The following is a 12,791-nucleotide window of genomic DNA, read 5'->3' on the forward strand; positions in this document are numbered from 1 at the left end:
GTGTGTAACATTGCTTTAAAACTACAGCTGCTGACTCTGGCTTTACTTTCCTGTCGCTGACCAGCCTTGACCGCTGTTTACTGATGGAACATCCCATACTCTGATGAAATAAAGGACAATGGCATTGGTTTAATATTTATTTTCAAAATGCACACAGAATTAAAGGTTTTGTAAGACAAAAAGGTGGTTATCCTTTTTTATTGATCTTGCGCATAAAAATAACAACCTTGCCTAAGCCAATGAGAAATCTACATTACATTGTAAACCAATCTGTAAGGAAACCTTTCTAATTTTTAAAAGTAGCCCTCTTCCCCCATTACAAGCTACAAAGTCTAGAAATACTAAAAAACGAAATAATCTCAATGATAGACATTAGAATACATTGAAAAAGACAAAGTTAAAAAAAAAAAACCTTGTCATTTTAATGTATTAAGTATAATTTAGTCTTTTTAAACTTAGCACAGTTGTTCTAGATAAGCTATACAGTAGACTCACTACTAATGTGCATGTTCTCAATTCAACCACTGTAGAGGGCTCTGGAGGTATTATTAGTATTTGGTTTTTTAGCAGTCACCTTTTATCAAAGGTGATTTACAGAGACTAGGGGGTATGAATTATGCATCAGCTGCAGCATCACTTACAACAATATCACATTCGAAAGACAGAGCACAAGGAGGTTAAGTGACTTACTCAAAGTCACACAGTGAGTCAGCAGGGATTTTAACCCAGGTACCTCTTGGTTACAAGCCCTTTTCTTTTATCACTGGCCCACAGCCTCCTATAGTATTGAGACACACACTGAACACATCTACTGCACTTCTGTGCTTGAACAGGTCACTCTTTCTCTGAGGGAAAAGCTTCCCTTTAAGCAAAGTAACTGTAACTAATGTGCAGGGTGCTCCTGGAATAGCTTCAATTTTGAACTAGTTTCTTATAATGTACTTCTAAATTGTTAATTTAATCACCTATTTCTTGTTCTCTGCATGCAAGGCTAGTAAAATAAATATTTCAGTTTCTTCAGCCTTGATGTTAATCAATGAAACACCAGTCAAACTATCAAAAAATCCTAATCTTAAACTGCTGCATGCTTTAAAGCGGTTTAATTTTTTATTTAAAGTTAAACAAAACACAACTGGAGCAAACTTGGCCCCCATTTGCATTGCAGTAGGAGGGAGGAGTAGCAACATGAATGAAAAAGGAAATGGAGTCTAATATACCCCCAGTTGTGTCTCTAACTTGGCCTGTTTTACATCTTTACAGGGCAGGTCCTATTTTGCAGATACCACCTTTTAGAGGACTGGTCTGTTTATTCTAACGACTACTTACCGGAGCTCCCAGTGGCATATTCAAAACAAATGTCTGAAAATAAATGTGTTCAGAATCATTTTGGACAGTGTTTCATGAAATTGCTATGTACCTGTCACTATTTACATCTATTACAATTCAACCACAGGGGAATTGACTTGACAGGCATTGTAAACTGTAATGAATTAAACCCACAGTAGCCGTTTTGGTTTTCTTGTGTGCAGTGCTGCTGCACTGTGAGTTGTTGGCTGATGTTAAACCGAAGAGATGTAATTCCCTCATACCCAAACTTATCCTATACACCCCTTCAAGGGATAAGAATGACGGGAAAGTATAAGATGTTGCAATATTTGTTGCTGCCTATCATATATGTCTGAAGTTTAACTGGGTACCGCCCTGCATATTTACAACGTTATAAAACAACGCAAGATAGCAGACGGTTATAAAACTTATTTATTGTTAACCGGGTGGAATGTTGTTAATTGCAAAACGTAACGAACGTCGGACGAATACGTGAGAACAATTTGAGAAATTATGAAAAAGTCCTTCAAGTTCCTTCAATATATCTATATATATATATATAATATATATATATATATATAGAATATATTATATATATAAGATATATAATATATAGGTAAAATTTCCGTCACTGCATTAAATTAGTTTATTATGAAACTGAAAAAAAAGGTTTCTTTGATAAAAGAGGTTGACAAACACATACAATAATTCACTGTTACATTAACACAGATAGGTTTTTAGTCTTGCACCATTATTTTATTTAATCTGTGGACACAAGGAGTAAAAGTAAATTATAAAATCTACAGTAAAATAATTTAAGTGCTTGGAAAAACCTCATCGTATATGTTGTCTCTTCTATATTAATGTTTGTAGGGGTGGCAAGTCCACCCTTTTGATTTTGTTGTTTGCATGTATAATACTGTATTTGCACATGAAGTTGTAATATTGTCAATGTTAAATAATGTACTCTTTATCTTTAGCCATTTATATTTGACCATTTAAAAAAATTGGGGAAGAATAACCCATGTAGAATATAAGTGTGGTTCTCCTAAACTGTTTCCCCAGAGATAGAGCTTTGATTTAACCTGGTTGAATGCAATTAACTGTTTTCCAAACCCTGAAGCAGACCTACTAGACTTGCAAGTCAAACAGTCTGCTTTGGTATTGCAATAATACAGATTATAGCCTTCAGTGTTAAATACAACCTATATACCCTACATTAGATGGACACCAGGCTCGTCCCATGGTAAAGTACATGATTTGAAGACCACCTTTGATCTTTTAGGTGGTTGTTCAAAGCAACTTTAAATTGTTGCCCAAAAGTAAGGGGGACATGTTGAAGTTATGCATCTATAAACTGCACTGACTTGAAAACATATTCTTTGGGAACTTGACATATAAATATTCCACTGGTTGTGAAATATGAAGTTTAATGACTGTAGAAAGCCTTCAATACAAGTTGTATTGATGTTTTCATTGGAAAGGCACTGTCCAGGTGGTGTTCTTGTTCAGTGTGATTGGGAAGGATCCTCAGATGCTGATTATTTCCTAAAGAGCTTTCCAAAGTTATTGTAGCCTTCCTCACCGAAGAAGTCATAAGACCCCTTGGCATTGGAGAGGTGGACAATCCCAGTGACAACGAGCACGATGATGAGAAGAGGAATAATGACGTTCCACCCTGAAGCCAGAATATTGTACCACTTAGCCTTGTGCGAATAGAGGTGGGCAGCTTTGATGTTTCCAAGAACATTCTGATCTCTAGTCTGGAAAAGGAAAGGCAAAAAAATGTTTGAAGGGTGATTCATTATTATTATTTATAAGCATGTCAGGGACCTTCACATCTCACCATGCTGTAAATATGAAATTAGCACCATCAGTAATATGAAAAAGTACATTAGCATGACTTACAATTTCCATGCTCCTGTAAAAAAGGAAATCAGACACATGCCTCCATATACCCCCTGATTATGATACTTGATCATTAAGAATGTCCTTTTAAAGTTTATGACGGGATAAGAGGTTCTCTCAATGTAAAAACATGACATACAGACAGACTCCTTATAGCGCTAGATTCTGAAATGCTCTATACCTTGTGTTAGTATGTTTCAAAAGAACTGGGCAAAAAGTTATCTAGATACATTAAAAACAGTGTGAGAAACACACCATATTGTGATACACTCAACGGCTTGTTTTTTTATACATATTTAACCCATTAGCCCAGCAAATTAAAAGAAATAAATAAATATCCTGTTACAAACTTACATCTTAAAATAATATTCCTGACAAATGTCAGTCATTTCCTGTAAGATGTTATCAGCTGAACTTATAACCTTCTAGCGCTGCAAGTAGCCACTGCAGCATTCCCATCAGCTCACAGCCCTATTCACAATACTTTAAGGACCTTTTCAGGAATGTTTTGTGAAGGATTTAAGAGGGTTAGTAGTTAGAATCGAGATTCATCTGCAGTACAGGGCGATGGCTCAGTTTTGCAGCCTGGTTGTCCTTCCTGTAAATATACTTTCTAATTCTAGGATCTTGCATCACTCGCATCCTAACTAGGGTTTAAATAAAATCCTTAGATTAACAACACCCACCGCAGGCAAAAAGCTGTATGGATTTTACAGGTTTTTGGATGTGGTCTTACAAAAATATGTATGTCAACATGCAAGGTCTAATTTTCTTGCAATTGTGTGTTTTATTGAATAGGGAAGAACCTAACTACTTTGTAATTAGGGTCATAAAGAGACCAAAGGTTTTATTTGTATAGAAGACCTCCCTTTTAAATATGTGGCTTGTACTTTCCGTATTCATTTTAATGTGGCTGAGGCTTTCACAATAATTAAAGGGCTCAGAGTCCCCATCTTGTTTGATTTCCATGCTTTTAAACATAATTGTTACCAATACGTTTGTCGAAATGAATTACTAATCCCCCTTTTAATTTTCTTAATTTTGCATGGGCCGGCTTTATAGACATCCCTTTAACTCAGGTACTACTACTACTGTAATTATGCAAACTTTGTCACGCTGTCCAATATAAATACATGTTAAAAAATAAAAAAAAGCTTAATGTTTTAAAAATTTATCCTTATATTATAACAATTTGTGGGGGGGGGGGGGGGGGGGCAGGCGGTTGCTTTAAACAAGGGTGCATTTGTTATAATGTCCATTAAATCACTCCCTCAAAGAACAAGTAGCTGCAACTAGGTTTTTTGTCATTGTTACATTACTTTTGCAATTATTGGAAGTGGTTCTTATTGAGGTTGTGTGGGTTTTCTTTGTTGCTAAGTCTATGCAATATTGAAAGAGTTAGCCATTGTCTTTCTATTATTAAGCACCAGTGGCATCGAGTGCACAATACTGTAATCCCAGCAAAATCAAAGTCAGATCACTAGAAAACTGATCTAGCCTACGTAACGTACCGGAATATTGATAGCAGGCAACAATAGCTGGAGAGCAGCTTCTGAACTTGCGTGAAAACACCTGAACACAGACTTAAAATCAAAATAACAGTATCTGAGAAGTTAGAGCCACATCTATAGGAAAGGAAACAACTTACTCTTTGAGTGGCTGTTGATTGTGCATTGTAATTCATCCTTCTTACTGATGCCTTCGTTTTGCCATCTAATTTTGAGTTCATAGAACATTGCTAAAAATAATACAACATTTCTGTATCTACTGTAAGTCTTTAGGAATAAATCCAAGATGGCTGGGGTTTGGCACCATATGGAAGGCAAGCTGAGAAATTCAGAAAACTGAAAAATAAACCTAATAAATTATCTGACATCAGTTTAAGGCTTGGTATTCATTAAACCTTTCTAAACTTTACCTCAGAATGCTTGAACTAATCCTCAGTTTCTTCTCATGACGTCTTCAGTGTAGGACGGCAGACAGACATGAGCCAAGACAAATTTTCCTGATGAAGTTTCTTTGAACTCCGATTTGAACATGCTAGTGCTACTGTATTAAAATCCAAGTTTGGTTTTCCTTTTACAGAAATTAGGGCCCAAATTGCTTAGTGGATCTTGTCCAATGAATTTAAGATGTCCACGTTTTTTATTTCTAAAAAAAATGCAATAAGCCCATTTAAACTAATTATTAATGTTATATTTGACTCTGTTTGGAGAGACTCCTACAGTGTATGGTAATTAAGGTATATTGAAAGTCACTTATCCAAATGTGATTACACTTTGTATAAACACTATTTAGCCCGAGTTAGAGAATCTGTATAGGGTTGTCTGTCTGTATTTTTGTGTCACTCACAATTTTGCATATATCTGGAAAACTGTTTAACTAATTATGATGAAACTTGTTATTAACATTGTTTAACATCAATTATTGAAAGTATCAGATTGTGGGAATATATAGTATGGATGTTTCTCTGTCTCTCAGTATGTCACACTAACATTACAATGACTGATTTCCAATATGTGGAATAACTTATTTTCTGAAGACATAGCAGTAATATATTTTCCCATGATACTAACTAATGAATACCAATCCTAAGTACCACTTTTCATTCAACTATGTACTAACTATTTCTTATCCTGTACTATTCTGTACTGTTGATACACGTCATGCTTTTTTAATTTACAGCCGTGTGTGGGGATCCACCTTAGTGACACACATGTATCTTCCATTACTACTGCATGCAGTTTAAAACACATATGAAAATCTCACCTTCACTGAGTAGATAAGGGCCATAAATCCAAGGCAGCAGAAGTTCATGTAGAGAGTGTTGCAGAGAGACCACAGCAGATGGTCTTTAGGTGGAGGAGGAGTGGGTCTCACATTGATCACTGTAGAACTGGGTGGATTCATGGAAATGGAGTTGGTAGGACATGCAGAAGTGGCGTTGTCCATCTTGGTCTCAGATTCTTCCCTATAGCTTTCTGCAGTAAGTTCCTACATGAAATGCACCAGTGCTTTGGGCTAAAAGACTACTCTTTTTTTTTTTTTTTTTTTTTTTTTTTTTATAGTGGCAAGGTTTAGGGGCGGTCTTTATACCAAATTACAGACAAACTGTATATTTAGATGTGCCACATGCAAAGATGAGAAAGGTTATTATTAAGTGGTTTTGTTATATTTTGCACTTTTAAAACATGTGGAGAAATGGCTACTTAGTGATCTTTTAAACTGCTTTGTTCCCTTTTATCTGGTTACTGTTTGTATATTTTATAGGAATGGGTGTGCAGGCTTTAACTTTGGTTCTGATTAAGTGACACATTTTAAACGCCTAGGACCAAGCTGAACCCTAAACAGAAGGCCCGCGAGAGAGTACATTGTCAAGGGGTAGGGTTAATAACCTGTAGCTCCATTGGAAAGTGTGCCTCCATTTTCTTTCTAAAAGAAAACGCCCAATGATTGCAACGATGTCCTAGAAAGTGAAAGCAAAAAGTATTTAAAACAGACTGTTAGTAATATTTAAATGTTGATATTTGATTTGCTGCTTTTATACTGAGAATGTATTAGTCTTGTAGATGATGCGTCTTCAAGGGTTAAATTCTGGGAGCAACATGTTTACATCTCCTGCTGTGACTATTAATTCTAAATTGAAGCTGTTGGTATGATGAAAATGTTGCTAGCCATATATTAACAGTATTGTAGAATAAGAATTAGCATGGTTAATCATGATTTGATAAGAAATTCTCCAGACTAATGCAATAATATGTGACAAAGACAGCCCCTATCCCCCCATTAAAAAATGTTACTACCAGGTTTCATGAAAATTGGATACACGGTTCTGCAGATATAGGATTAAATCTCCGGAAGGGATACTAAAAGAAATGAGAACCGATACAGCCAGAAGATTTAAAGGAACAGTATAGAAAGCTGACTAGATGGCAATACTGTGTGGTAGTTAATAGCTTGCTGTACAGCCCAAGATTAACTACCAAGTGAATGCTCTCTAATCAAGATTTTATTGCAATTAAAAACAGGTAAAAATGTGCTTTTTCATACACATGTAGTCTGCACATAAATGTTGTAATTGATATTAAAAAGTACCAATGCTACCTGGCTTTAGTTATTGGTCAATCAACTGTTAAATCTTCTAGTGTAAATGTTAAGGAAATTTATACATTATTTAGCACTCCTTTAATACCATGGATCATGTGCACTTTTTTTACCTGCAAAATGGGTTTATGCAGCAGCTTGCTCAAAACATTAACATTTACCGAATAAGATGGGTAATGTCAGAAATTATCAGGAAATAGATTGCTTTTTGGAAATTTACCGATTTAATCTTATGATTTATCGATGCTTATTGGTAAATGCAGGTATATCATCGAAGAATGTATTTATTCCAGCATATAAATTGTCAATTAACAAATTAAAAGTTAATGTTGAAGAATATATTTATTTCTGCATATACACTTTCCATTAACAAAGTAATCATTAATGAGCTAAGAGTAATGCACAATAGAGCAATTTAAACCAGTTCAACATGGAACTCTACTGAACAATGTTGTGATCCGCGTGTGTATAAAACAATTCACAACGGTGTTGAAAGATATTGTACTCCAAATATGTAGTAGTTTGATGAAAAATAAAATTCTGTTAAATGCAAATTAAGTAATTTAGGACCTGTTTTTTTCAATAGAAAAAAACACAAAATGCCACAAAGAATGACAGTTAATAGATATATTTACTTATTGCAGTGTTTTGTGGCACTTGTAATTACACAGGAGTCCTGAGGCTTACAATGCGTGAAAGCTGGACATTCAGTCATTAGCATAGACACTTGGTTATTCTTGAGATTCACAGGTAAATGTCCGTTGTAAAGTGTTGTCATGTTTACTTCAGAGATTTACCGTTTTGCTTGGTAAATGTCGACATGTATCAGTAAATCTTAAGATATGCCAATATTCTGAATTTTACTGTAACAATACTATATCAGAAAATATTAGTTGTGAAAATAACTTTGTAAATATTGTTAAATACATATTCTTAGTGCTTGGAGTTCAGTTCTCATATGTACAGCAATAATAGTAAATGCTAACTACAGTGAAACTAAGTGTAGTTAACTTACCTCTGTTTTGAAGTGTATCCTATATATTTGAAGTGATGGGGGTATTAATATATTTAGTGAGCTTGGGAGTTAAATGACAACAACTAATGAATGCATTACTCTCCTATCCCAATACTTGGCATCACATAGGTTGGGAAAAGGTTGAGCACCATTGATGAATACTGGACTTATCTGTACAATTCAGCATGTGATCTGATAGAAACAATTCCTCTACCAGGGAAGTTTAAAGAGAAGCTGCTCTAGTCATCTGGTAGACATTAGGATGCTATGGTGGTTATTCATATTCACCCCTGCAATTAGAGGTAAACTCCACCCAGGGTGTGCGCCTGAAATAAAATATATATATATATATATATATATATATATATATATATATATATATATATATATATATATATATATATATATATATGTGTGTGTGTGTGTGTGTGTGTATATATATATATATATATATATATATATATATATATATATATAAAATGTACTACACAACTTAAGACTGTACATTAGACCAGTATTTATACAATGGCTTCTGACAATCTTCAGAACTCATGCGTTGCAAAGGGAACTAAAGTCTTTACAATCTACTACGCTTTCAATATCTGGTTTTGTTCATTTTGAAAATCTGTTTTTAATGTAATTTTAGTACCCAATTTTGGTGTAAGCAGTTAGTGAAGAATTATCATTCCCTGAACTTTGACAAATACTACATATATTTGTACCACAGCAGAAAACACAATGGTTCTAAGAGGGTAACAGAAAAACACAAGTGAGGAAAGACATAAACACTGAGGTACAGAGTTGTTTATTACTCCCATATAGAAAATACTATAGTAGCGTCCAACAACACTGCACACATATATTATAGGAAAGTGTTTTCGGATGGTATTAATACCATTTTTCTAACAGGGCTTCTGTACAGTACATTATTTTGTTGCCTCGTTTAGTTTGTGGCCTACTGCGGCTATTTTAAATTACAGATATTTCCTCTGGCAAAAGCTGCCTTCTTTTTTTCCACAGATTAGGTACAAATCTGCTTTCATACTCTAAATGATGGTTATTTCTCTACAAAAGATTAGTAATATCCACCTCAACTGGTGTAATTATATTTGAAATTAAGAAGTTTATGTGAAATGTCCAATTTAAGTTTTTCTGACAGAGAATCTATTTTAAACAGTGGATTATCTTATACAACACCCTGGAATTCATAAAGCTGCTCAGTGGTTGAGGTGATTAAGCGAGGATAGAGTTTTTTTGACGGGCTGATCTGACAGTTCTTTCCCTGGCTCGGGAAGTCAGTCAGTCCGGAAAAAGGCGAGACTCAGTTGCAAGAACTTATTAACCTGGAAGGTCTCATCTTGTCTTGCACATTACCAGACAGTTAACACAGTTCCGAAGCTGTATCCAGGGGCCAGCACGAAACCGGACAACACTGCACCTTTGTCACAAAACTGTATTTGCACCACTAGCACTGAATCATGCACTAACTGACTTGTGTATGTGTTTTGCGTGGGTGTATATAAACAATACAAAATATAAACACCTTTTCACCTGGATTACAATTGTCTGTCTGTTATTTAATCACCTGTACCTGCACACAATCAACCACTTGCCACATGGGCCAATAAAAATCACCAACAATGGAAAATGAGACATTTAAAAAGACCCTGTTTTCAGAAATATATCCAGCATGTTTACACATATCTGAGACCATGTTTATAGTTAGTCTAGTTGTATATTTGAATCTTTCAACTGCTGTAAATGGCAACTGTGGTCTAAGGGTGGTGCTGAACCAAAAAGGCTTAAGTTATGATTTATGATTTTAATAAGACTGCTGATGACAGGACAAAAAAATCCTGGCTTCAAAGGGTATAGTTCAAAATCTTCCACAAACCTTAGCCCTCTGACATGCACAAATGACAAAGCAATAATGAACCCTTGCTAAAGATAAATAACTGATGCAACAGGGTTAGAGTGTCTGTTTATATGAATTGTGCTACACAAGGCTTTACATAGTTTTCCTTACTTTATTTCAGAAGTCTTACACTTGTCCACATTCATTGTGTTAAAATATTTTTTTTATTTTTATTTGACTTTAATTTTAAATACAGTAATACCTCACTATTAAGGCCAGTCAAGAGAAAAACATATTGGGGCCTGTGACTTGGGGTGTGGGCTGACAGGAGAGAGACACAAAGGTGACATACACAATGACACTCAGGTGTGCAGGATTTATATACACCAAACACAAATGAAAAACTATGTGATGCTACCAGCAATGTTACCGCACGGGGACATACAAATAGTGTACAAAAGGCAATACGGCAAGTGCGTCTCCGTTATGCAATGGAGGTCCAACTGACACACCTCACTATACTTGTGGGATTTTAAATCCCTAAACTAATCCCTGTTCCTTATAATGATTATAAGCCTGACCCTGCTTCCACACATGGTTAAAATGCCTGGTGATCGGAGGATTTTGGCTTTTAAGATTTGTTGTCCAGTTAGGGATCTGCAGCTGGCCAACCACCAGCTGCTCTTTTCTGCACAATTTACAATTACTTGAAGACTACCATATTTTAAAGTGAATATGGATCAAATATTGTCTACTGAGATGTCATTAAAAGATGTGTTTTTTTGCACTCAGATTTTACAACATTATAAAGCTACTCTAGACTTCCAACGGATTTGTTAAATGTTAACACAAAAGTCCAAAGAGCTGTTATTTGTTGTGCATTCAGTGGACATGCTCCTGGTATCGTAAGACTATGAACCCAGTTTTAAAGAAAAAGCCAGACCCCTTCTGTAGAAGGATTTAAACAATTTTAATGGTATAAATAAGCAAGAAACAACTCTGAACACAAACTTCTTACGTGTAACTGCCTTGTTTCTAGCTAGTATCATTCCTTTTTAGAAAAGTTGCCTTTGCACTTGCTTCAGAATAGGGCATTTGTGCACTGGTTTACCCCAATCGCCTGAAGCTAGGACTTACCTCATTATTGTGTCGTGAAGTTTTTCTCCTTCTCCTCCCCTCTAGCTCCTTAGCAGCTACACCTCCCTTATGGGGGTTGATGTGCCCCATCATCCAGCCTTGGTTGACCCCTGACAGCTTCACTGATTGAATACCAATAACTTCAATGTACTTTGCAACACACATCTCCTTCACTATAAAAAATCTGGAGTTTGGATTGTATCCACTTGGAAGACAGTTGTTTTATGTGCTAGATGCACCTTCATATCACATCATTATACTCATCACGCCATTATGTTGCAAGGTTTCAGTCAAGATGGGCAAGGCAGTTGATACAATACATTAATTGCAAGAGCGCAGTTGGTAATTGTATCCATATGCAAGGGGAACCATCTTCACTGAAAATATCCTTTAATCAGATTTTGTGAATCTGTAGAAGAATACAATGGTAATGCACAGACAAACATAAATGTTGGTATTCCATACATTAAATGGCTCCCTGTACTGGATAATTTTAATCTTGGGTTTAACTTCACTGTGGACTGCAAAATGAAGCACACTAACATGGTAGTTAAGAAATTAATATTAATATTGTGTGTTAAGAAGAATTAAGGAAGTTTGGGGTTTGACTATATTAATGGCTAAACCATTCACTTTACATTTGTTTTACAGTGTATTTGGCTGATCAATGCAACATAACCAGTTTGACTGGCTAATCGATGACAGGTATTTGTTCGACTGGAGTAAACAGGTCAAAATACATACTAGAAATAGAAGTATCATGGAAAAGTAGATCACAATGACCTAAATCTTCTATAAATCCCAAGATTCAGATACCTTTAATCAGTTTGTGCATTATTTCTATGTAAGGTCTGTGTTGCTACAAAAGAACAGTTTACATTATGTACTGTAAATGGTTTGAATGCCAATTAAAACTAACTGAAGTAATTCAAGGCTATTTTACTTACGTACATTATAATCTCAGTTAAGACTGTGCATGACTTCAGGAGCTGCTCTTTAGTTCAAATTGCCTTGCATTCACATATGTAATATAGGCTAGATCAGCTCAAGAGTCTTTCTTTTAACAAGCACCAGCACCATTTAATGCACAGCCGTTTATTGCCATAAAAATAATTGATCAAATGTGCCAGATCACAGGATGGCCCTCGCTCTTGCTTATTCTCTCACACTATCTGATCTAAAATACATTTGATTCTACTTGCTATTTTGATCTAGTAAAATGTTTTTTAGGAATTAAAAATGAATGGCAAAAAACAGGATGACTACGACTACATATTCAGGACCTGGGCTTTGGGAAGAGGTTTGCCAGAAGAAAAGTAGAGAAACATCTTTGATAAATGTGTGTCCTGTTCTTAAACTGAAGTTAAAAAGCTCAATCTTTGTTTATAAAGTAACACATACTGAGGTACTTTCTTTGTTGTTTTTAGCATCCTTTTGAATAAACAG

At 35.3% G+C, this 12,791-nt stretch overlaps 1 protein-coding gene across 1 annotated transcript; it reads right to left on the reverse strand.

Moving 5' to 3' along the window:
• Nucleotides 1-1,962: 1,962 nt before the first annotated feature.
• On the reverse strand, nt 1,963-7,614 carry LOC121329645 (interferon-induced transmembrane protein 5-like). Its single transcript, XM_041275344.1, has 2 exons — nt 6,004-7,614; nt 1,963-3,089 (listed from the first exon to the last, which is right to left on the reverse strand). The coding sequence occupies exons 1-2, from the start codon at nt 6,184-6,186 to the stop codon at nt 2,868-2,870; spliced, it is 405 nt and encodes a 134-aa protein (XP_041131278.1). The 5' UTR covers nt 6,187-7,614; the 3' UTR covers nt 1,963-2,867.
• Between the last annotated feature and the right edge of the window lie 5,177 nt (nt 7,615-12,791).

This window comes from Polyodon spathula, chromosome 17 (genome assembly GCF_017654505.1).
Source record: "Polyodon spathula isolate WHYD16114869_AA chromosome 17, ASM1765450v1, whole genome shotgun sequence".
Lineage (NCBI taxonomy): Eukaryota > Metazoa > Chordata > Actinopteri > Acipenseriformes > Polyodontidae > Polyodon > Polyodon spathula.

Bases quoted from the DNA above. Each gene is read 5' to 3' on its own strand.
- LOC121329645 (XM_041275344.1), bottom strand. From the start codon at position 6,186: ATGGACAACGCCACTTCTGCATGTCCTACCAACTCCATTTCCATGAAT. The intron at 3,090-6,003 runs GTGAGATTTTCA...TTCCTTTTCCAG, and splicing joins CCCTTATCTACTCAGTGAAG to ACTAGAGATCAGAATGTTCT.